At 41.2% G+C, this 24,843-nt stretch overlaps 2 protein-coding genes across 10 annotated transcripts in view; both read left to right on the plus strand.

The window, feature by feature from the left end:
- Positions 1–1,937: 1,937 nt before the first annotated feature.
- Positions 1,938–3,737, plus strand: crybb3 (crystallin, beta B3). Of its 2 annotated transcripts, XM_086200651.1 has the most exons (6): positions 1,938–2,087; positions 2,411–2,492; positions 2,611–2,726; positions 2,806–2,938; positions 3,038–3,180; positions 3,299–3,737. In XM_086200651.1, the coding sequence occupies exons 2-6, from the start codon at positions 2,418–2,420 to the stop codon at positions 3,582–3,584; spliced, it is 753 nt and encodes a 250-aa protein (XP_086056777.1). In that variant the 5' UTR covers positions 1,938–2,087; positions 2,411–2,417; the 3' UTR covers positions 3,585–3,737. The 2 variants fall into 2 exon arrangements, with proteins under 2 accessions (XP_086056777.1, XP_086056776.1); XM_086200650.1 differs by having other exon boundaries at positions 2,806–3,180.
- Positions 3,738–4,513: 776 nt separating this feature from the next.
- The window catches only part of cita (citron rho-interacting serine/threonine kinase a), a 42,173-nt gene continuing 21,843 nt past the window's right edge, over positions 4,514–24,843 (plus strand). The window contains exons 1-18 of one of the 8 annotated variants that reach the window (XM_086198794.1): positions 4,514–4,732; positions 4,977–5,091; positions 5,225–5,366; positions 6,365–6,540; positions 7,036–7,137; positions 10,710–10,852; positions 11,176–11,269; positions 11,355–11,561; positions 11,685–11,838; positions 13,110–13,299; positions 17,819–17,924; positions 19,509–19,652; positions 20,234–20,353; positions 21,773–21,943; positions 23,887–23,940; positions 24,020–24,073; positions 24,334–24,474; positions 24,608–24,736. In XM_086198794.1, the coding sequence (XP_086054920.1) occupies positions 4,990–5,091; positions 5,225–5,366; positions 6,365–6,540; positions 7,036–7,137; positions 10,710–10,852; positions 11,176–11,269; positions 11,355–11,561; positions 11,685–11,838; positions 13,110–13,299; positions 17,819–17,924; positions 19,509–19,652; positions 20,234–20,353; positions 21,773–21,943; positions 23,887–23,940; positions 24,020–24,073; positions 24,334–24,474; positions 24,608–24,736 (2,229 nt within the window). In that variant the 5' untranslated portion in view covers positions 4,514–4,732; positions 4,977–4,989. The remainder of the gene's footprint in view (positions 4,733–4,976; positions 5,092–5,224; positions 5,367–6,364; positions 6,541–7,035; positions 7,138–10,709; positions 10,853–11,175; positions 11,270–11,354; positions 11,562–11,684; positions 11,839–13,109; positions 13,300–17,818; positions 17,925–19,508; positions 19,653–20,233; positions 20,354–21,772; positions 21,944–23,886; positions 23,941–24,019; positions 24,074–24,333; positions 24,475–24,607; positions 24,737–24,843) is intronic. The other 7 variants (XM_086198795.1, XM_086198788.1, XM_086198789.1 and 4 more) reach the window with 7 other exon arrangements.

Here is a 24,843-nt window from a genome sequence, read left to right on the forward strand (position 1 = left end):
CCTCTTCCTGTAATTCTCCTGCATGTCCTCGAGCATCTTCTTGAGCTCATGCTCATTCTCCCCAGCCCTGCTCTCTCTCCAGACCCGAAAGCCCTCTTCTTCTTGCTAAGGAGTTCTTTCAGGTCACTGGTGATCCATGCAAGCAGTTCAACGTCCGGGCTACAGAGTCATTCCTTCACGTGCAAATGACCAGGGTTACACCAAAAACTAAAGGTAATTTCTGTGCTTTTTCAACCTGGACTCTGTTCCCCCATGTATTTTGAGGCAAAGTGATCAACCAAAATTATGAGTATCGTTCCAATGACGAGTGACGCTTTGACTACCACCCGAAACCAACCACCTACCACCCCACTTACTTTCTCCATGCGTAGTTTCCCATGATCCTTCTGGTCTCGACTGTCTCTTACAAACTATTTCGACACATGAAAAAAACTTTCGAGCACAGCGATGTCAATCAGAGCGGTGACGGCCCCGACAGAGCTGTGTCATGTCTAGTTCTCCTCACAGTCATATAGATCACCAGTATAACCTGAGCGAACGTCCCTCCACTAAGGAGGTAGTACAGATATAGAGGTCATAGAACATGAACATGGTATCATCAAAATCTCTTCATTAATTTTCTCCCAAACACTAAAATTGGGCTTTCTGATCACAAATCAGATCAAGACCACAATCCATCCCCGGAGCTCAATACTTGTCTTCGAATTTAAATGCAGCACCTCAATCACTTTCATTAAAGCAAAGCTCAAATTTTTTGGAGATACTAACCATTATATCAAAAAGAGGCCTTCTGGATCACAGTAACATTTGATCCCTTTATTCTTCTTCAGAGTCTACTGACCAGAGACAGAGACTAAATCTAAGACAGTCTTGAGTCCACACTAAATAGAAAAATGAAATAAATCAAGAATATGTCAAGATCCATCAAGAATCCCAAACATTCTTCGCATGGACTGGAGGCATTCAAATGATATTAAGCTATCATATGTCCAGAAAAATACCACTAGCAGCTACATCCTGTGTATCTACAATTTGACCTAAATCACTTCTAAAAATTAATCACTTGAACCATGTAATGTAACACATCCTTCTACATCAGAATCTAGCCATCTGTTTTTGAGATCACCGACTAAAAAAACAAACACGCCCTCTCTTCACTACCAGTTTCCTGAGCTCTGGAACAGTCTGGACAGTCATCAGATTCAAATACCTCGTCCACATTTAAATCAGCCAACTATTCATCCACATTTAAATCAGCTAACTATTCATCCATGACTTTTGGAAATAAACTGTTGGGAGTATGTTGTAAAAACATGCCAAATCATGCCCCAGAGAGTGAAAGTCGCACTTAAGAGAAGGATCGTCTCAGTGATGTTGTCAGATATTAATAAAAGCCCTCTGCGCTGAAACACTTTGAGAAGATGGATTTTAATTTAGACATTAACCCTTCAAACGTTATATGGCAGCTGCTGATCACAGCTTTCTTGCTCAATTTTGGATCAAATGACGTTCCAAGTCAAGCATTTTGACCCAAATGCAGAGGGAAAATCTCCTTTTAAGATTTAAAATGTGGAAAACAAGTAAGTAAACACAATCAATGAGAATTCCTGGCGACTGGCACCATTAAAAGAGGAAACACCGGATGAAGAGAAAGATAAAGAGGCAGGTAGAAGACAGGCGAATGGAGAGCAAGATAACTGGGTGGGGCCAATAGTGCTGAGTGAGACTGATCTCTGCTCATTCTCCTGGCTGGCTGGCAGTGCGTGTGCCCACTATAGGATCATGGTCAGGATGGCAGCAAGGGCCGAGCTGGGCAGCGTTTGCCAGTTTGCCAGGGACAGAGGGCAAGCCTATTGAGAAGCAGTGTGATGGACACAATGGGTGCGACAGACTTGCTGCATCAACAGGCTTTTTGCTGCTGTGGCCAGAAATAAACCATAAATACCCCCCTGGCCTCCACCGACGGCTCGCCAGGCCTCCACATCCACGCACCCTCACACTGAGACAGACAGGAAAAAGAGAGAAAAGAAAAAGGAAAGACGGAGAGCGTGGCTTGTATGTGGTGCAGTGAAGCACAAGCCATCCAGGTAAAAAAAAAAGAAAAAAGAAAAAGATTCTGACACACATTTCTATTTTACTTTCTTCTATCAGCATCCAAATGATTGCTTCTTAAACTGCAATTTTGGAGTATTATGACAAAAAATGTATGTTTATTTCACAAAAGCAAGGATCTTGGAGCGCAAAAAGTTAGACTGGTGAATAAGACAGTAGAAGCAAGTGGCTCAAAGAGATTTTCTCACAGCATCTGTTGGAAGTCAGAGAAAGTCCTATTTTCTTCAACAGATAGAACAAACTAATGGTAAAAGTTAATCTGAAGCATTGATAGGATCGTGACTGTTATACTTTATAGAAAGAAAATGACAGAACAGCAAGGAACCCCCGATCAGCTTCCTGCAGAGAAGGGCCAAGGAGGGGCTGGAGCCACATATAAGGTACCAGACTGAACACTTCTCTCTTCATAAAAACAAATAATAATTTGACGATCAGAATCACAAATGGAACTGGGCCGTTGCTGGCGGAGGAGATTACACATCTATTCCTGTCTTCCAGCTGGTCGTATTTGAGTTTGAGAACTTCCGTGGAAAGAAAGTGGAGTTGTCTGGTGAATGTAAAGACGTGTTGGAGAAGACGCAGAAAGTCGGTTCGGTCATCGTGGAATCGGGACCGTGAGTGTTTCGGTTTCTACATCCACATCATGTTTACTCCTTTGGATAAGTGAATGTGTTTATTTCCTCTGTTCTTCAGATGGGTGGGTTGTGAGCATCAAGGTTTTGCTGGAGAGAAGTTTGTTTTAGAGAAAGGGGAGTACCCACGCTGGAGCACCTGGACAAACTGCCAGACTTACTATAGTCTGAGCTCTTTCAAGCCCCTAAAAGTGGTCAGTATTCATAAGAACTTTTGGCCCCGGTACTTGTTTGCAAAGAAGCAACTACAACCCTCGGCAGTGCACGTGCAAACATGCTGTGTCTCTCAACAGGACAGCGCCGATCACAAGCTGCACCTTTTTGAGAATGCTGGCTATGAAGGCAGGAAGATGGAGATTGTTGACGATGATGTTCCCAGTCTGTGGGCTTATGGTTTCCAGGATCGTGTGGCCAGTGCAAAGGCCCTCAACGGAACGTAAGCTTATGCCCCCTCAGTTCTAGATGCCAGCTATGACAGCTGGTCATACAAAGTTGTTTTGTTTAAAGGGGAATTCTAGAAATGTTAATCAGCACTCTGTACCCTCCCTCTGCAGGTGGGTGGGATACATGTATCCAGGCTACAGAGGGCGCCAATACGTCTTTGAGCATGGAGACTACAAGCACTGGAACGACTGGGGAGCCACTGCACCTCAGATCCAGTCCGTCCGACGTGTACGAGACATGCAGTGGCACAAGAGGGGGTGCTTCATTGCCCCAGCCCCCACACCTAATCCCACTCCTAATCCCAACCCCAATCCCAACCCCAACCCTACTCCTAACCCCAACCCCAACCCTAAACCTGCTCCAAACCCCAAAGCCCAAACCCAGCCCCAACCTTAATGCCACACCTCCTACAATAACTGGGACACTCTGAAGGTGGCTGGCCAGTCCCCCGGTCTGTCCTCCATGCCCACTGTTAGTCTAGACAATCTGACAATCAAACATTTGCTGCAACAATGAAACACACATCTCTGTTGAAAATAAAGGTTTTGGCCCTGATTTTGGTTATCTGGAAGTTATTGTGTGCTGTTCATCATGCTTAAAGTGACGATAGGAGTCTTAGTTATTGTCTATGAATTATTTAAGTGTGTAGGGAACACTCAGGGCCTCAGCCTACAATACAACTGCATCAGTGTGTTTGAACCCACACAAAGGACTAACCTCCTGGCACAAAATAATGTTGGATAAAATAGGAAATAATAACAATAAATCAGAAAAATACAAAGCAAACAGGAAACAAAGCTGCACTCGGAGAACACAACACTCTGCTAAACAAACTAACAAAACAGAGCTGGAAAAAAACTGAAGTGAAAGAGTTCACAAAAGACAAAAACACTTAGGAAAAAGAAAGAACAAATTTCTTTCCCAACGAATGGGAAAACACAACTATATTAAACAAAAACAGATCTCAGGTCAATCCAGAATTTGACCAAGATCTACCAAGAAAAGACTTGGATAGATTTATAGAATTTAGATTTGTGTTCATGAAGTTTACCAATCTTGATCATGTGATAAAGAATAAACATTAAATGAAATAGCAAAACTGATATTTGAGACAGTTTTTGTTCAATAAAGTAACCGGTGGCTGATAGTACATATATTTCCATACTTGTCCACCACAGAATTATATACTATTCTATTTTATTTATTTATTTATTTATTTATTTATTTTGTTAGTTAGTTAGTTAGTTAGTTAGTTAGGCGGTTGACGGTTACATGGGACGCCCTCCATGATGTTGTGACAGCCAGGGCTCAGACATCAGTCATTGGTGACATGTACCATCTGGTGCCGCCCACAGAAATCTACCTGACCAATCACACAGCAGCTTCATTGAGCGGCTCTGGAGGAAAGTGGGCGGGGAACGCGGCAAATTTGAAAGTTGACCGGAAACAGCGTATCGGGAAAGGAGAACACTGTTCTCCTTTAACTATCAATGGTTCTCTATAAATAGTAAGAAGGGTCTAATTATTACCTGCATGGCAGCCCGGTAAGTAGACTCATATTACACTTTTTTGTCTCTGTAGTTTTATGTGGGAGGTATGTATTCGTGTTGCGACGGTGTGGTTAGCGAGGTCAACTGTTAGCCAACGTCAAATTAGCATGAAGGTACTTACTGTTAGCAGTTTCCTGGCTTTGTCTCTGACCTGTCTGTAACGCCATAGCTCTTCGAGTATAACTTTAGCTAACTAACGAGGGAGTACATCTTTCATGTCATCGTTTCTGATTTTCAGCTTTTAAGAAGCAATGTTGAAGTTCAAATACGTGAGTCAGGGGAGCCTGAAAACGTTCCCGACCTCCGCGGACCCCCTCACCAGCCGCAGCTCGCGACTCAATCAGCTGTTTCAGGTACGCGGTTGATGCATTGCGGTTAGCATTGCCATTAATTTGACAGGTTTTATGGTATAAGCACAACTTGTATAAACGCAACTACAGTAAATGCCAGTGTCTGACTGCTGTTTGTGTAACTCATTGCCTTCAGGGTCGAGTTAGCCTGTGTGGGCAGCAGGGAGGATGTACTCTGGGCCGGGAGGAGTTTCTGGACTCTTTGCTGCTACTGTTCCAGGAGTGCAGCTCCCCAGAGCTCATGAAGATACAGCATGTGGCCAACTTTGTCAACAAGTGTAAGCGTACATTTCTCACCAGTTGCTGTTTTCTAATTTGATTATAGCCTATAACCGTAAGAACTGTGCTCTATTAGAATATTTTCAGCCTCTCAGGCATGGAAAGTTTTTTTTTCTTGCCTTTTTTTTATAGTAAAAAGGTTTTGGTTTGGTTATCTGATATTTTTTTACAGCTTGAAGGTTTTTGAAAAAAATCGGACATTTCAAATATCGGAAGGAATAATCATTCTTGTGTATGATAAATATCTTGATGAATAAACATTGTAATCGGGGATCAAAAGTCATTGCTTTTCAGGGTGGATACAATTATTAGTAAATCAGGGAAGACAATGATTTATACTTGCCTCCTGATAATCAGTTGCAGTGATCATAGTAAAATTTCAGTGCAAAAAAATTACAACTGTACAAAACTCAACAGGAGACTCCCTGAATATTTACATGTGTTGAATGTAAAGTTTGTTAATGAAAATTCTGTGGAAAAACACATTTTTGAAGTTCACTCAATATAATCTTGGAACACACTGAAATAAAAACAAACATGTTAATAAATTATTCCTAAAACAGGATTTTTTTTAGTGTCACCACTTCCCAGCAGCCTTTCCCTCAACTAAATGGACAAAGTAAAATTGTTATATTGAATTTTACAGATTTGATATAGAATAATTTTCAATTTTTTTTTCTTCCTTTTTCTTCTTTTACCTTTCTGAGTTAAAAAAATAACTGGCTGAGGAAAAATAAGCAAATTCTTGAGATTGTAGAGTACCATTTTCAGGCTGGGTCATCTCTGCATCACCAATACACTATGCTGTACAGATTGAGATACTCTATGATTGTCAATACCAGACAGTGGTTTCTAATAACAATATTGTTTTGATGTGTAGGTTTTTGTTTGTTTGTTTTGTTTTTGTTATTTAGAATTTTACATCCTAAAAGTTGTTGGTCTTAATGCCTTTGTAAACAGAGGGAGTAACTCCTGTGTTTTTGTGTGTCTGTCACAGTTTCTGAGGTGGTCGCAGAGCTACAAGCCCTGCAGCCTGGGCTTCATGACTTTGATGTATGCACGATGGTGGGCCATGGCCGCTTTGCCAAAGTACAAGTAGCACGTGAGAAGGCCACTGGGGATGTTTGTGCTCTGAAAATCATGGAAAAGACAGTTTTACGCACCCAAAAAAATGTAAGAAACATGTTTTGATTAGCTTGCAATATTGTTTTGCCAGTATTTCATTCTGCTGTTATACACTAGTCTGTCTGCCATCCTAAAAACTGTACTGGTAGTCTTTGTTCAGTTGCAGTCAGAACAAAGCCCACTGGAGGGCACTGTGGAGTTGAGTATGGCAGAACAAAATCTGGGTACATTATTTCACAGTAGTACTTTCTTGCATGTGACTAATCCAACAGATCTCAGACAGAATAGTACATGAGCTGCCATAGGGGCAGATCTGAAGTAAGCAATTTATATGTGCCAGAAATACTTTGTCTGTGCTACTTGTGACTATTATTGAATATTTCAAAAGAAATCCTGCATAAAACAAGAGGAAGTAATCTTATGAAATTGTACATCTGTGTTTCCTGGTGTTGAATGAAATGCTTCATTAAACCTAAACCCTGTTAAATGTATTTGATTCACCTCTATGGCTGATTGCATATCTGATCCACATTTTTGATTCAGGTGGTTTTTCATGAAGAGGAGCGGAGGATTCTGGCTTTGAACAGCAGTCCCTGGATCCCACAGCTTCTCTACGCTTTCCAGGATAAAGACCACATCTACCTGGTGAGACTGCCTTTTACAATCAACCTCAAAAATAATTGACATTATTGTTCTTTGATAGAAGAACGTTATTCCTCTAACATGTCCAAATTGTAACCTCACATTTAGCCTGCTTTCCACTGGCTATAAGAAGGTTGCATATAAAAAATACATGCTGGGTGTAATATACACTGCAAACCCTACAGTCATAGGCCCTTGTGTTAGAGAAGCATTCATTTAATTGAAGTATACAAACCCCCGTGGTCCCTGGCTGAGTCATTGTTTACAAGGGAGGCCTGCGGATTTGTGTTTTATGAATAAATTCCCTGCGAAACCAAATTGAACCTGCAATCCCCAGTCTGAAGCAGAATCGAAGTCATTTGATTCTCACACAAAAGCATCAACTATGTTATGGGTTTTAGCAGAAGATGAAATGAGAGGCCCATGCAAAATGCAGTTGTTTTTATGGATACAAGTCAGTAAAGAGTGTTGTAGCAGCAGAGTATTTGTTTACATGGGCTTTCTGGTAGGAATTTGATTTGATATTATCACGTCTGACATGGCCATTAGTTTGTCTGTCCATCAGCAGGATTACATAAGAACTACCAGGGCCATTTTCAGGAAAGACAGTGGAGGAAGAACACATTAGAAATATTTTAAACGCATGATAAAAACTTTTTTTTTTTTTTTTTACATTTTTAATTAGGAAATTGAGCTTTTCTAAAATTTCACACCTATTTATAGTGATAATATATATTGGTGCGTAGAATTTACTGTTCATATATAATTTCAATAACTGAATAACCTTGACAGAGGTCTGCACACATCCAGCGAGGTGTACTTTTAAATAGTTGACAGTTACTCAAGCTAAATTATATCTATTTTCATACTGATGGCTCACATTTGGGGAAATCCACTTAAAATCATCAGATTTAGAAGGAAATAATTCTACATTCAAGGTGAAAATCCATCACAGCGAAAGGTCAAGACCTGATTATCCATCTTGACAGTAAAACAAGAGAAACTCCTTGCCAACAACTCCAAACCTGAACCGTCACTTGGCTCGGCTTCTCTTGCTCACGTCCTCTATTTCCACGTAAAGCCATGTTCAAGAAAACGCCGGACCTTTGTGAGGGTGTCATTTTCTTTCATACATCAGTCAGAATAATGCATGAGGTGCTACAGGAGGGGACAAGAAGGGAGCAATGAAAGGAACAACTTGTATGTAGAGGAAATGCTTTAAAACTGGAGGAACAAAAACATAGTCTGCTTAAAAAGTGAAAGAAATCTTCCAGCAACTTTTTTTTCTTTAAAAGTTTCCCCTTTGAATCAATCAAGCCACCACTGCATCTCGGTCAGTAAAACGTTTATTTATGCAGCTCCTTTAAGAGCTCCCTTACTCTCGTTTCTAATTTTTTATATGTATGTATTTATAATCCTGTTACATGGAGGGACAACCATTTCTTCAAACAATCACAAACGAACCAACTGAGCAAGTTGGTACAAGAGTGAAAACATCTTTTTTCCTGGAGAATAGCCTTCCGTGGCATTCTTTGGTCTTCTGTCAAAGAAATACACTCCAGTTCTGATATGATGACCACTTCACAGGTGCCGCCATTGTTATCACACCTAAACTACACCCTTATGTCCTCCAAGAAGTCTGATTGGCTACACCAGTTATGGTGAGGACACAGGCTCACAACCTGGAGCCTGCAAGATGGATTCTTGTGTGGGCCAGCTGCCTCACAAGGTTACTTCAGATGTGGTTGTCAAACAATGCTGGAGTCAGGGTGGTGCTGGTGCCATTATTGGGTATATTAGCCAACAGTCTATTTGCAGTGAGCCTTCACATGTAATTTAAATAAGAGTATATGGAGTGGATGTTAATAAATTTTTCAAACTGTAAAATAGTCAAGTATTTCTTGGTTTAACTTAAGTAAGGCTCCTTTGTTGGGAGAAGCGTGTTAAAGATGAAAACAGTATCTCTAGTACAGGACCTGTCATTGGGGGACAGCTGGATGCTGTAATATTGACAGCATACACACACACACACACAAAAAATCTGTGATTTTTATTAATCATTTTCAAAAAGCTGGTTCCAACCTCTTTTTTTTTTGTAATTTTTAACAGAAAGGGACTGTTGCACAGACAAAGGAAGCATTTTAAGGGGCATTTCTTAGTTTTCTTGTCAACCTCAGTTTGTCAGGATTCAGTCAGGGGGGCAATCAATGACATCCATTGCTTCATTGCATTCAAGCTGGTGAAATTTGGATTGATTGAAAGCTAAATTTCATCCATGTCCCATGTGGGAGCGGGCACTTGGATTATTTATTTATTTTTAGGTAATTGACATTGTCCATAGGAGGTATCCCTGATCTGCAGAGGCGTGCACTGGTGTTGCTAGAAAAATGTCTCCATTGCAGTAGCCAGCTGCTTCTGTGGCTCATGTAAGAAGGCACCAAGCTGAGAATAAACAGAGGGGGCTTTGTGAATGGTTTTTACCAAGCATTGAGTGTGTCAGCTATAGGTAAAACACCCTGGATCGCTTCGTCTAATGGTGATATGGAGAACTGAAACAGTTAAGCCTCTCATTCCTATTGGTAATCAAGCATATTTCTTTTGATATTAATGTCCCTCCAATAATATAATCTTCAATCAGGAACCATTGTCAGTTTCCTACTCCTCAAGAACGCTCAGTTTCATCATCATGAAGGCTGGTAACCTCCCAAAGACTCTCAGCAGCGTGTCTTGCCCTGTGTGTGTGTGTGTGTGTGTGTGTATTTAAGTGAATGCTGAATTTTTGCATCGTCCTTCACGTCCTCGTCATATCTGTCTCCATTCTTCCTCCTCCTCTCATTTTCACTCCCCCTCTGTCTCACCCTGTTCCCTAACTGAGCATGGAGGAAAATACAAAGCGTCCATCTTTATCCATGTGTCAGAGAGGCACCCAGTCTCCCTGTTGCTAGGTAACACTGGAAAATGCTGCCGTTCATTCAGACTTGTCGACCATTCATGCACCAGGGGCTCTCATCTGTTATGGCTGTATGGCTGCCACAGTATAGCTCAAATCAGCCTGACCAATGCCTTTCATCTCTGGGTGCTGTTAGCAGAGGAGAGAAACGGAGAGTCAAACGTGACCAATTTTGATTTGTTGTCCCCTAACTTTAAGAAGGCTGAATCTCTGTTCGGTCGAGGCGTGTTGTTTTGACTGAAAACGTGTCTGCTTGTTGCTCATGATCACAGGCACAAAGATTTTCCTCTTATTGTTTGTTTTATTTTTAGGGGAAGACCAATCCGTTGACTGCAGTACCACAGATAAATCTGCAACAGTGCCTGATGTTACATAACTGAATCTATAATGAGAGCCACCCTGTAATCTTAAACTGAATAGCGCTTTGATGTGCTATAAACTCAGACACATGTGATCCAACACTTGTTGCGTCTTTTTTTCTTTTTTCTTTTTCTAAATATAGGACTTCCAAGGGGCATTCATGAATGTTTCAACAGCATATTCCAGTGTATTTTAATCACATTCAAATACACATTCATTCATCTTCCATGTCATATTTCTATGTTGCCACTACTTGTGTGTCCAGGCAATGGAGTATTTACCAGGCGGCGACCTGTTGTCTCTGCTGAACCGATACGAGGATCAGTTTGATGAATCCATGGCTCAGTTCTACCTGGCTGAGCTGGTAGAGGCCATTCATGCTGTCCACCAGCTTGGTTACGTCCACAGGTGAGACACCAGCTGCTGAATCTAATACCAAACCATGAGGAGGTTTGAATAGGGTCAGATTTTTGCTTCTACACTTTGGTCAGCTGTTTGTTTCCCCTGCAGTGTCACATGCATTTGATTCAGGAAAATACTAAGTGGAAGTGAGAAATGTCGCGTTGTGATTTAACCAAGAGCACTGTATGTGATGTTATGTAATACAACACATTGCGGGAGTTAACTAATGTTTTCCATTATCATCAGAACAGTAGACATATTGCAGTACTTGGGCGACAAACAGCTCTGTAAAAGCAATATCGAATCTCTTCTAAAATATCCACTTGCAGAGATGTCAAACCAGAGAACGTTCTCATCGATCGGACTGGTCACATTAAGCTGGCAGACTTTGGATCAGCTGCCAGGCTCACTGCTAACAAAACAGTAAGTAGATTATAGGGCTTGCTTTTTGTATTAACTGCACTGTTCTTGACAGTGACATCATTGAGTTTGATTTATATGCTTCCAGGTGGCAGCTCCCTCCGTGCCTGTTGGGACTCAGGACTTCCTCTCCCCCGAGGTCTTGGCAGCCATGAATGGGGGCCCTCACAGCACCTATGGGCTTGAGTGTGACTGGTGGTCCCTGGGGATCATAGCCTATGAGATGATCTATGGCAGGTCGCCTTTTTCTGACGGCACCTCCACCAAGACTGTCCACAACATACTCAACTTCCAGGTGTATAGACTGTGCATTAACCTTGAATAGTTAGTCCACCTAGTGTCACAAGTGAAGCTCTTATCAAGTATTTGCAATATTTGATAATTAATGCATGTGCTTGTGCATGTTGTTTGTGCCCAGCGTTTTCTGAAGATTCCAGAAGAGCCACGGGCTAGTAAACAGTTTGTAGATCTGGTGCAGTGCTTGTTGTGTGGAGCCAAAGAGCGTCTGGGCTTCCAGGGACTCCGCTGTCACTCTTTTTTCTCCAGTGTGGACTGGAACAACTTAAGACAAGGTGAGGAGACTCCTCTCTTTTTGTCCTGTCGTTCCAGTGAAAACATTGGCCACAGTGACAGCAAGTCACTGTAAGCACATTAATGCACATATAATACATGAGTAGTTGTTTGTCAGATATGAATTTGTATATAATTAATTAATATAACTACTGTGTGCGTGCAGTTGCACATGGACAACAAGCAGCAGTTGCGTTGCCAGCGGTGTTGTGAGTAGTGAAATAAAGGGATTCTGCCTGCTGTTGGCTGCTGGCCAGCTCTTTCTCGAGGAGGAGAAAGGAGGGCGGCACAGACGAGAAGCAAAGCAGACTGAATAAAGATCTGCAACTCATCTGCTTCTCGGTAGATGCAGCGCAAATCTCTTGTGCTTGCAACACCAGACATGTACTCTATGGGGGAAACGCACGTGGGCTTTTTGTCGTCACTGTTGCCATCCAATGTCAGGCTGCATTGAGTGACGTTTATTAAAGAGTATGACAGTTTAAACTTGAATAGCTGCAGGAAAATCAGTTTTACATTAATGGGCAGTTTTGCGTGAAGCATGACTACGCTTAAGTACCGCAGATCTCTAGGGGTTTTGTAATTCAGATACGTAGCTGGCTGCAGGGGTGATGAGTATTTATTTTGCTGTGGGAAATGACTCACACGTTGAGATGAATTAACACCTCTTTTTGTCATTCTGAACTGGTTATCAAGTACAGCTTTGTCAGTCTATCCTACTGTAATATTCCTATCCACACTGAATATTGACAAATGCAGTTGCTTGTTCCACCAGCAGTCTATGATGCAAGGTTAGGTTTATAGTTGTTGTTTTTTTTTTTTTTTTTTTCCTGAATGTTCGTGGATTCATTTGTTTTTTTCTTTTAGTAAGAAATAGAATAAAACATTAAAAAAATGACCACATGCATAAATGTGTGTATTGAGAACACAGGGCTGTTTAACCATAATTGGACACAAATTGAGCTTTATGCTTTAGCTTTGGCTCCAGAGGAGCTTGCTCTGCTGCAGTGAGGGAGAGTGAGAGAGCGAGTATGTGTGTACAGCAAGCAAGAGAGAGAGAGAAGGAGGGAGGGACAGAGGCAGGACAGAGGCAGCATGTGCATCAACGTGCAACTTACCGCACTCTAGGCTCCGGCTGCTCTGCTCCCTTCCTCCTCCCTTCCTTTCTCTTCCCTTTCTCCTTGTTGTTTTTTTTATTATTATTACCTTGTCCGTTGCTGCTCACGTTTTCCTTCCCCTCTTTCACTCCCTCCGCTTATCCTTACTCCTGCAGTTCTACCGCCTTTCGTTCCTGCATTGCACGCTGAAGATGACACCTCTAATTTTGAGGAGCCGGAGAAGGCAGCCCCCCGGCCAGCCTCAGCAGCCAAGCAAGGAGCTCTGCCAGCGGGCTTCCAGGGCCAGGATCTGCCCTTTCTAGGCTGGTTCTTCAGCAGAGCATTGACAACATTGGCCAAAACTGAGTAAGTACTTCCTTTGGCTGTCTCTAAAGACCCTCTGTTTTTCCTTAAGACCTCTTTCACTCACGCACACACACACTCACACACACCTTTTGTTGTTTAAAGACACCTCGCTACCATTGGCTGTTTTTTGGTCATTAGACTTCTCATTACCACGGCAACAAATTACAGGTTTCCTTGTTTCAGGTGACCTCCTGTGGTGCCCTGGCCAGTTGGTGTTTTGTCCCTGTCATTAGTGTTGTGGGGCTGAAATGGGTTTGGCCATATGCTGTATGAGAAGCTGGATGAAGGAGAGGAGGGATCCACCTGTTCTCTGGTGCTCTCTTCCTCCAAATTCCTGTTTTGTGTTGTTTTTTTTTTTGCATTTGAGATCACACATAGTTGATCTGATGCAGAGATACATCAAATTAATGGAGCAAAGGCTGTGAGCTGGCGTTATCTAGCCATCAGTGCTGATTGGTATGCAGCTGAGTGTGTCAATGAGGTTTGCTTAGAGGTGGAACCCCACACATAGACTCTCTCTATTTCTCTCTCTTTCTTTCTCTCTTTCTCTATCTCTCTCACTGCTGTTTTTTTTTTTTTTGTGCGCTCTCTGTTACTGCGCAGCGTATTGGACTCTTCCAGACTGAAGCATGGGTTTTGGGACTGTAATTATCCCTAATGGTATTTGGCTTCTTAACCTCTGATAATAAAGAGGATGGGTTTCATTTCTTGAGCCCTGTGGCAGTGCTGGAGCAGGTTAATGGTGCTGGAGACTGCAGCTCATGACAGCAGCAGTAACAGAGAGGGAAGAAAAAGCGTTAGCAGATTAGACAGGGAAAAGGATGAGAGCTCAGATTGGGGGAGAGAATCTATTTCTATGGTTACTACCGTGGTTTGTGTGTGTGTGTATGTGTGTGTGTCCCAGTCCCCACCCCCATCTTTACTCTTCTCATCTCCTCCTCTTATTTTCTCCATCTTCTAATGTCTCTGTCCCTTGCTGTTACACCGCCAGTCATCAGCTCATGGGCTTTAACTCAACCAGTCATTTCCTTTGCTGCATTTGATGAAATGGAGATCAACACTCCAAGGATGTGTCAAATTTGTGTGTGTGGGTGCTCGCATATGCATTTACACACACTTCTTGAATACAATGCCAAAAAGAGAACTGAACCTAAAGGCAATAACAATTAAATGCAAATGTTTTTTGGGGGGGGGTTGTGGTGTTCTCTTTATCCCCATTTTTGTGTGAACTTGTTCTCATTAGTAAAACCTAGCAACAAAATCCCCTTAACAGCTTGCCTCAAATGTATAAATTGCTGTCTGTGCTTTGTTTGATTGAATTAATTTTTGCATTGTGGCTTGTTTATTTGCTTATAAATAAACTTCCAGGAATACCTTTGCCTTTTGAGGAAATATTAGTTGGCGCTGAAATTCAGAAAGATGAATTCTGGTAGAAAAACATATTTCCAAGTATTGTGTCTTTTTTTTTCTCATTAATGAATGGGAAGTCTGGTCAGTGATGGAACACTTGGGAAGAGAGCTGGGTATCTTTTTATAACTACTGGCCAAATTGTCTCAAAAGAACACAGCCAGATGGTCATGGTAGAGTATTTATAGTCCCCAGAGAATGATTCTTGATGATTTACATGACCAGCTGAGTTGGGTCACCGTCTGGTATGAAGTCCTGATTTACAAGGCCTATTAAATAATGGGCCCCATTCATGAAATGCACAAATTTGTTCTTAAACTTTGTAGCTTTCTTCTTCTTCTTCTTAGTATTATTATTATTATTATTATTATTATTATTATTATTATTTTTAGCCCTCATTGTAGTCAGGAAGCAAAACCTGTTGGCTGTTTTGTAACTCTTTTCACCTGACGTGCATTATGGACTGTTTGTAACGTTTCAGTCTTTGACAGCCTGGGGGATTGGCCATTACAAGAAAAGTACAAGTTACAAATAGCCATCAGGCTATGCGTCGTGTCTGTAAGACTAAAATGAGGGCTGCAAAAGTCCTTTAGCTCTGTAGTGCTTAAAAGTATTTGATGAATGGCTAAATTTACAAGAAATCTCCTTTGGAGATTCATGGTCTGTACTAGAGTTGCAACAATTAACGGATTAGTTGATCAAAAGGAAATAAATTGTCAGGTACATTGATAATGGTTTCAGTGCTTTTTTCTTTTTTCAAGCAAAAACTTTTAAACGTTGCTGGTTCTAAGCTCTTAAATATAAAGACTGCTCATTTATGATGGAAAATGAGAAGTCTTGAGGTTTTGGAATGTAAGATTAGCTAAAAAGCTATTTGAACAAATCACTTTGTGCTGCGGGAAATTGTGATGAGCATTTTCCTGATATTTTGATAAGACAATTAATTAATGAATAAATCAATTCAATAATGAAAATGATTTGCAGTTACAGTTGTATAATTCCGAATAGACCCTTGGGGATATTGAAGTATGGGCTAGTACTGATATTTGGGATTTTGCTGACAATACAACAATTCTGTTTTTATTGTTATCTAATGCACCAAATAAAGCCTTTGACTGTGTAGCACCAGTGGAGCTAAAGAACAAACATTTCTTATATCCTGAAATTGCTCAGATAGTTCAGAACAATTCTTTTGAAAATGTGTTGTGTTTTTTTTTTTTATTTTATTTTAATCCACACTCTACCATCAACAGCGTCTCTATGGGAAATAAATCCATGTGACCGCTGGATTACTGCCTGTTTATTCCACTTATCATTAGGGAAGATTTGTTTTCACAGTGTGAAATCTTATTTTTGTCCAGTCATTTTAAGACCTATCTTACAAAAATATCCTACAAATACAGCATGTTTGAACTGTCTGTGACGTTCAGAATAAGGCAGTGAAGATAATTACAATGGCGTCTTTGGTCTGTGTGTTTTTCGTTGGGTTTTTTTTTTTTCTCTCTAGTGTGCGTTCTGGTGTTATTGTATTTGGCGGTCTATTCATTTTGTGTCTGCATTATCAGAGGGAATCAAAGAGAAGCAGAGACTCAGTGAAAGTACTAAAGTCAAAGGCTTTGCAGTCAGTCAGCAGCACTATGTGCTCATTTATTTTTCCTCCACAGGAAGAGACATAACAACCATATTCCTCAGCCTGGCATTTTCTGTCTTGTACAAATGTTTATTTTCTACTCTGTCTACATAATGAAAATGCCACCCCCAACATTACTGATGTTCCCACAGAAGTGGGGGAAATGCATCTATCCTCTTAAGTTATTGTGTGCAGGGTTGGGGGGGGGGGGCAGGGCAGCCTTGTGGGGCTATAAGAGGCCTGAACAGCTAAACACTTTCATACCTAATGACTGAGGAACATTCAGTCCAAATGCATTAAGAGAAGCACTGGTGATAAGAGAAAAAATGTAACTCAGTGAACCCCCCCCCCCCCCCCCCCGGACTCCTCCATTTTAGGATTTTAAATAATCATATTATCTTTATAGTTACAGCAGCTCCCTAAACTGTTTCAAAAGGCGACAGAGAATGTTATGAATTTTGATGTTCAACATCCATTTTTAATTGAGAAGAAACTCGGCGAGCTGGAGCGCTGCTTTATTTAATTTAGATTCCTGGGGTGTTGCTGTTTTTGTTAGTTACGTGAGCCAAATGCGTGTGTGTGTGTCCATATACTCTATATAGTGTGTGTGCATGTTTCGAGGGGTTGTTTCTCGATGCAGAGAGGCGAAGCGAGCAGTGCTTGCTTTCACGATTATTTTTAACACTGTGACTCAGTCTGAGTCAACTTTATTAGATTCCTCTGCTGTATTTGTGAACCCATTCATACAGACCCATTCATTTATCTTCCTCCTTCCTCTGGTCAAGAAGGGAGACGACATAACCCCAATTAAGCCTGAAGCAAAACCCAAATTCTCTTGTCACATTACTTAGTCAAGCAAAACTGCAAATTCTGCCTTGACTACAAGACTGTTTCGTTCACATAGTCTGTTTATCCCAAACAAACCACAATGAATAAAATGAAGGCTGCTCTCTCAGTTCAGAAAGGCTCTGTTCAGTGCTATCCTCATGACTGTCAGTAGTCTAATTGTTGTAAATGCATATTCCTTTAAAAGCTTTTTGTCCTGTCTTTCAAACACTCAAAGCATATTTGTATGGCTTCAGTGTTGGTTGCTCATATCTGATCTGTGGGTGGTATGTTTGAAACTTTGCCTTGTTACTCTTAAGAAACAGTTATGGTTTGTTGTTGCACCTTTTTTTTTTTGTCTACAGGCTGTGAATTATTCACTTATTGGTTGGTGTATGGAGTGAGGATTTTACAGATTCTGTACACTTTAGAAATACTTCATCGACATTCGTGTTCGGTTACTTGTAGTTTTTTTTTATGTGGTATTTGGACCCCCCTCACCCTCCACCCCACCCCTTAAGTAATGAGGGAGAGGGTAGGGAAAATGGTGTCAACACAGTGTCTTGGTAATAAATGTAAAGAACACAACAGGAGTTTTTTTGTTTTGTTTTTTAATATGAAGTAGATCATTGACATGCAGTCTGTTGTTCCCCCAGGTCAGTGTCTGCAGGGCTCAACTCTCCTGCTAAGACCAACTCCATGGAAAAGAAACTGCACCTTAAAAGCAAAGAATTACAGGACACTCAAGACAAATGTCACAAGGTGAGAGCTTTTGTTTTGCTTTAATTATGTTTCAGACAGTATTCATGTCCAGCCTTTCTATCAAATCAATTCCATTTGAAAAGCTACAGTAGTTTCAGCAAAAAAGAAAAAGCCAAATAATGACAACTGCCTGCCTTGAAATGGTGGATTTTATTTATTTATTTATTTTTATTTCCATGTTGTGCAACTTTGGGTTGAGAAACTGATTCCTCCATGGATTTTATTAGCAGATGCCCTGTGTTTATTCTGGATATCTGGATTAACGCAGATCAAGGAAGCTTCTGGTGCTGCTGTAATTGGCCCAGCTTCGTATGCACACAACATGACAGCTACATCTCCTGAAGTATTCTCAGTTCAGTGACATGATAGATACCTTCGAATATACAGCTACCTTGTGTATTTGACACCTCCAGCTGACGTATAGCACTAGTTTAAATTCCTGTAGATTTTTTTTTTCCTCAATACAGTTAAAAATTCAATTTGTTGATCTGAACAAGCTAGCACTTTAAAGTCAACACTCCATACAAATAGCAGGCTGTGTATTAGCACAAAGGGTTGGTCAAATCCCATTTTGACACTGTTAAACCACAGCTTTTACCAGGACTAGCCACTGGAATACATCATACCCTCTCTATTATGTTTGTGTATTTCTTGAGATTAGATTTATACAAACCCTTTCACTGTACAAATGTTCACACAACTGTAACAAACATGAGGCGACTTAGTGATGAAGCTTCTTAACAACCCACCCGCTGATGATATTCCAGCAAGTGTGATCTTGTTACTCTCGAGGGTCCAGATGATTCAGGTCAGTAAAATGGTTGTTCACCCAAGTGTGACAAAGGAACCATCATGTGTGTCTCAGAGCAAACCTGAAGGGACATTCCAACAAGGATACAACAGATAAGATCTTACCAACTGAAAATTCGTTACCCTTTCATCTGTTTAATTCAAAGATGAGGAATAATGCATGCACATGTCTTTTTTTATTAAAGGAAAAAAGATGTCCCACTATGAAACACCATTAAATGCATGGTCCGAGACCACCTGCAATGTCTTCACTGCCCATCAGGGACCACAGACCATTGCTTGAAAACCCTGCAGTAAATTATTTCATCCAAAACACATAATTATTACATTCATCAATACACACGGGCTGCTGTTGTGTCATTTCAATTCAAACAGCGGTTACACTTAGTCTCATCAACAGTCTGACCTTTTGATTGACACCTCAAATGGAACAATTTGTAACCAATGAAATTCCAACAGTGATTGTAGTAGTAAATCAAATACTCTGGGACACCTGGTGTCTGTCCAGAAACAATCAACTCCAGGCTATATGACTATTAGACGCCACCATCACCGCTCTTTCGCACAGCAGTGATTCACTAGTGTTGAGGAACGAAGGACTGATGCTAGCTTTGAAAATGTCCTATTAAAATGGTCTTCACTGATGTACAGTCATAATTTGTGCACCTTCAGTCTATGTGTAAACTGTCTACTGTATATGGGCCTTCTTTCAGAGAAAGCCTCAGCCTACACTGCCAAGATAAGAGCAGGTGCTATTTTCTTTGATGTATTCAGATGGAGCAGGAGATCTCCAGGTTCCAGCGTAAAATGACTGACCTGGAGTCAGTACTCCACCAGAAAGATGTGGAGCTGAAGGCTTCTGAGACTCAAAGGAGCATCCTGGAGCAGGACCTTGCCACCTACATCACTGAGTGCAGTGTAAGTCAGCTGACAGCAACCTGTGTTCATCTGAAGAGGTTACAGAGCCCTCAGGTCCTCAGCTTGGAGCAAATTATGCCTTATATGTTCATTGATTTAGTTTACAACCACTTTTCCTTCTCCCTCACTGAGGAAAAAAAAAGATTTATGAACTCCTCAACATGCAGATAATATCATTAATACCAGAAATTTAACTTGTGGACACAGTATCCAGTCTTAGTGTTTCTGCACTGAGGGCTGCAAGTTTCCATATCTCAGATGTGAGAGCAGGAGAAGGATTAGCTTCCACACTCATTGTGATGTCACAAATCATGCTCATAGGCCCCCTCCTTAACTCAGATGACCACAAAGAAACTTTCCCAAGTGTTCTACGGGCTTCTAAAATCAGCTTTCGAGTGTCAAACCCTACACACACATCCGTGTGCACAGTGAGGTGTAGGAGGACTTAAAATAAAATCTTTAAACACAACACTCTTACACAAGATTTTTTTTTTTTGACAAGTCTACTTTTGTGTCCTCAAAGCAGCAAGGATTTGTGCCAGCGGTTCCCTTGATTTGTTGTGTATGTACTGGGTTTGCAGAGCCTAAAGCGAAGCTTGGAGGAAGCACGTGTGGAGGTCTCCAGAGAGGATGACAAGGCTATGCAGCTGCTGCACGACATCCGCGAACAGAGCAACAAGCTTCAGGAAATTAAAGAACAAGTATGTAAATCCTATCAGTGAAATGATCCTCTGTCTCCTCCTCCTCCTCATTATGATAATTATGGGGTCCATGTCTGTTTTTTTTATTTTCACACTGGAGGCAAACTCCAAACCAGGATGGGTTAAATGCAGGGGAGGAATTTCATTGTAAGCTGCAAAGGGGAAAAAAAGGAAAAATATCCCTCATGCTGTTCCCACAAAGTTATCATCCTGTAAGATCCCCCATCCTCTATCCTGCCTTTCTACAATCACAGCTAATAATGGAGCTGCTGAAGCAGCCGTGCGGGTGTGCTCCTGTTACACAGGCAGGGCATCCCCTCTGAGGACTCCCTCGTCCTCGCTACTCAGAAAGGTCATCTCTGCAGATGGCTTCCCTGCAAGGTAGAAAGTGGAGGAGACTTTGATCATGACTTAGGTCCCTCGTCTTCCTTCCTCCCGGGGGAATCTTAGACCGCACTTACACACTTCCACAACTCAGATTTGAGGTTCAGATTTAAGTTGGAATCATTTTTAAATCATGTTATCCCTGCTCATCAAGACAAAATGACATTTGTGTGTTTGACTTATCAAAGAATAAAATGTGATCGGCATCAGCGTGACACGCTTGTCCTGGCAAAGATTCTCACACTCAAGCACTTCTTTTCTCCTTTACTTGGAGTTCAGTGTTATCTATGATTTTGACACTTTTTGTGATGAATGGTCATTGCTGCACTGCGGTTTCTATAGATCGCTGCACAGTGAAACAGTGTCAGCATATCTGCGAACTGTATATCTTTGTAAAGCAATAGAGCTGCTCTGTTCAGGCTCCTCCAAACAAACCCTGCTGCTCATGCAACTGTCTCCTGCTAATTGATGATTTTTTTTTTGTTTTCTTGTTAAAACACATTAACCACTTATAACCAACCCTTAAAGATCTGGATTTGTGGTACTTTCATGTAAAAATGAACATAGTGCGGTAAAAAGAGCAGTTCAGCATGAAATGCCCTATTGCATGAGGAATTGCACTATTTCATTTGTGTTCTAGCCTCATGAAAATATTTTCCAAAACTTAAAACTAAGCTTTTTTACCATACTGGGCAGGAGAGGGATTCTTAGATTTTTCCACCCTCATGGTTATGATTCCAGCTTAGGTTATTTTGAAACTGGTTTGGTTCATACGCTTCACATTCTTCTACCATTTGTTTTATCACAGTATTGCACACAATAATCTCAGTATGACTTTTTAACGGAACCCTGCTGCTCAAGTGTCATTACAGCATTGGGGAGGAGTGATAATAACAGATGTTTTTGTCTGTCCATCCAACATCATTTTCACCTCAATCTTGACCTCACTTGTTAATGACTGTAGTATGAAGTGGGTCTGTTGATGGCTGTTTAGCCTCCATATTGATGACCTCTGTGTGCTGTCTGTGGTATCAGGAATATCATGCCCAGCTGGAGGAGATGCAAGTTACCATCAGGCAGCTGGAGGAGGACCTGTCGGCTGCCCGACGCCGCAGCGACCTCTATGAAGCCGAACTTCGAGACTCTAGACAAACAAGTGAGGACCTCAAACGCAAGGCTGTGGAGTACCAGCAGAGAATCCAGAAGGTAAGCTATCCCCAGAGATTCTCATTGGCCTATCGTGCAGATCCACATAAGGGTGACACTTCATGTCCTTGGACCACAATACTGTCTGTTAAATGTCTTACCAGGGAGTTAATTAGATTGACTTGTTATCCTGAGAAAATAGTCCCTGAACCGGTGGCGACAGGCAAATGTGACAGCTTTTCAAGTGTCAGTAAGCACAGTTTACAGAAAGCTCAAGTACTGTCAGAGTGACCGTCTGCTTGGTCAAAACAGCTGCCAGCTAGATAACATGCTGTCCCTGTGCCTGTGTGGGTTCTCTCTGGTACTCCAGCTTCCTCCCACAGACCAAAGACATCAAGAGAGGACGAAGCTGATTGATACTCTAAATTGACCGTAGGCGTGGCTGTGAGTGTGAATGGTTGTCTTTCTATATGTGTTGGTCCTGCGATGGACTGGCAACCCATCCACGGTTTACCCCGCCTTCATCCGAAGGCTGCTGGGATAGGCTTCAACCCTCCCGCGACCCTGAACAGGATAAACAGTAGAAAATAGATGAATGGATGGATGATCATTTTCTCCATTTAAGATTAACTGAAAGAAATATAAAATTGCTGTATTAATATAGATCTGATATGAAATGTAACATTGTTGTTGGGATCTGCACCTTACTAGCAAGTTCCCTTACATTTATAGAATATTATATGTAGACTGGAGCGTCTCTGTAGCATCGCAATGCTTCATTTGAAATGTATGTTGTGACCAAAATATGTAGCTCTTGTATGTAATTTAGATATTGCATTAATACATTTGGCCAAATGCAATTTCTGTAATATCTCAATTAATTGTGCCTTTGAATTTAGAGTTCTTCTAGTCCAACATCACAGCATTCCCACTACTACATATTTGAGCTCACATATACTACACAATCTGCAACAACTGTTTTTAATACTGTGCCCCTCCCTTTGTTTCCTTCTAGAATGCCATATGAAACTTAACATATCAGACATTGACAAAAAATATATATATATATATTGTACATCCCTAATGTTAGGTTATTGTAATTTTTCAAACATTATTGGCTGATGGTTTATATTTATCAAAGTCCATATTGTCTGTATATAAACAAATTTATATGGTATTCATATTTTGTACATACTAAAGGATACCTGTTAACATTGTCACTTTATGTAACATTAATGTTTATCTTTATTTCCAAAAAACGTCTGGAAAAAGACAAGAAATCATAGATTTATTGGATTGTTTCCTTATTTTCTGATGACTTCCTAGCACCAATGACATGCTAATATTATGTGCGTCCCTACCTGGTATTACTGAATATAACACAATCTGCATTTATTTTATTTGTCAGGAACCATGTGCATTTGGCATTTATCTCAACGTGAGAAGAGGTGTTTTTACACTGGATTTAGCTGGTAGCTAATTTCAAAAACAGTAGTGAAGCCCAAGATGTACTGATGTGTACCTCAAAGAGACCACCACCAACTAGACATGCATCTCTTCATAGGTGACTCATCAAAGGTTTTTATTTACAGACTCGCATCATTCTAAAGCTATTCAAATAGAAGCTGAAGACTTCTAAGAACAATGTGGTCTGAAGACAATTTGCGCATCAATGAAGGCTGTCACGTTGCAAGTGGCCACGGTGATCTGGCAAATTCCATTTGAGCTTAAAACTTGTATGATTTTGAGCCCTCAAGGACTTGTTGTGATGGGTTGGTCACCTTGTTTAGTTGCTCCCTGGACTCCTGAATGTGAGGAGACCCCAGACTGGACATACGGCATGCTTACTGAGACACTTCTTCAGGTGGAACTAGATTTTTACTCTGATGTCTGAATTGCTACTGGTGAGCAGGTCAGCACTGTGCTTGGCGTGCATGTGTAAATGAGGCAATATAAGGTGGAGAGATAAGTTATTAATCAGCTTCTGCTCTATTACTTTTCAGGCTAAAGAGCAGGGCAAAGCGGAGGTAGAGGAGCTTCTCTCCAAACTTGAGAAGGTAAAGAAAAGATGAGGATGAGCTTGAGATGGATCTACATGGCTCGGGCTGTGGAAATAATTGTTCTCTCTTTCTTTAGACAAATTCTGAACAGCAAGTGAAGATTCAAGAGCTGCAGGACAAACTGTCCAAGGTAAAACATAGAACTTGTTCTTGACCTTGCTACCATCATCATGTAATTGAATAATTTACATGTAAATTCCCCCCTTGGTAAGAACCCAGGGGACTGAAACATTTTATTTTATTATCTGATGAGCTGCATTTTTCACTTGCTATTTATTCCCTAAAGTAGGTTTTTTTTTCAGTGTCTCAATGGTAAAAATTTGTTGGAGTATATCAGGAAGTGTGTCCTGGGATCCACTCACAGCCTCTGACCTCCTGTACCTCCCCCAGGCAGTGAAAGCGAGCACAGAAGCCACTGAACTGCTGCAGAATGTCCGTCAGGCCAAAGAGCGACTGGAACGGGATCTGGAGCGCTTGCGAGGCAAAACGGACTCAAGTGACACACTCAAACGCCGCCTGAGAGAAACAGAGGTACCAAACTAAGCTAAAAATGCAAAATCTTGAACTTTTTTTTTATATCCACACAGTGTCTCTATAATTGGACAAACCAAATGTTCCATTTTTTTATGTGGTTAGCTTTATGTTATCCATTTTGCTGTGTAAGCAGGAGGGCAGGAAAACCTTGGAGAACCAGGTGAAGAGACTGGAGATGGTCGAGCGGCGGGAGAATAAGCTGAAAGATGACATTCAGACCAAATCCCAGCAGATCCAGCAGATGGCTGAAAAGATCCTGGTGAGAGAGCCGCAGATAAGACTTGCTAATACTCTGCACCACTCCTCCACCCCTAATTTCACCCCCTGCCCACCACTGTTATTCCTCCAGCCCCCACCCAGCTTGTC

This window comes from Aulostomus chinensis, chromosome 3 (genome assembly GCF_037954235.1).
Source record: "Aulostomus chinensis isolate RoL2024-O1b breed Wild chromosome 3, RoL_Achi_v1.0, whole genome shotgun sequence".
NCBI lineage: Eukaryota > Metazoa > Chordata > Actinopteri > Syngnathiformes > Aulostomidae > Aulostomus > Aulostomus chinensis.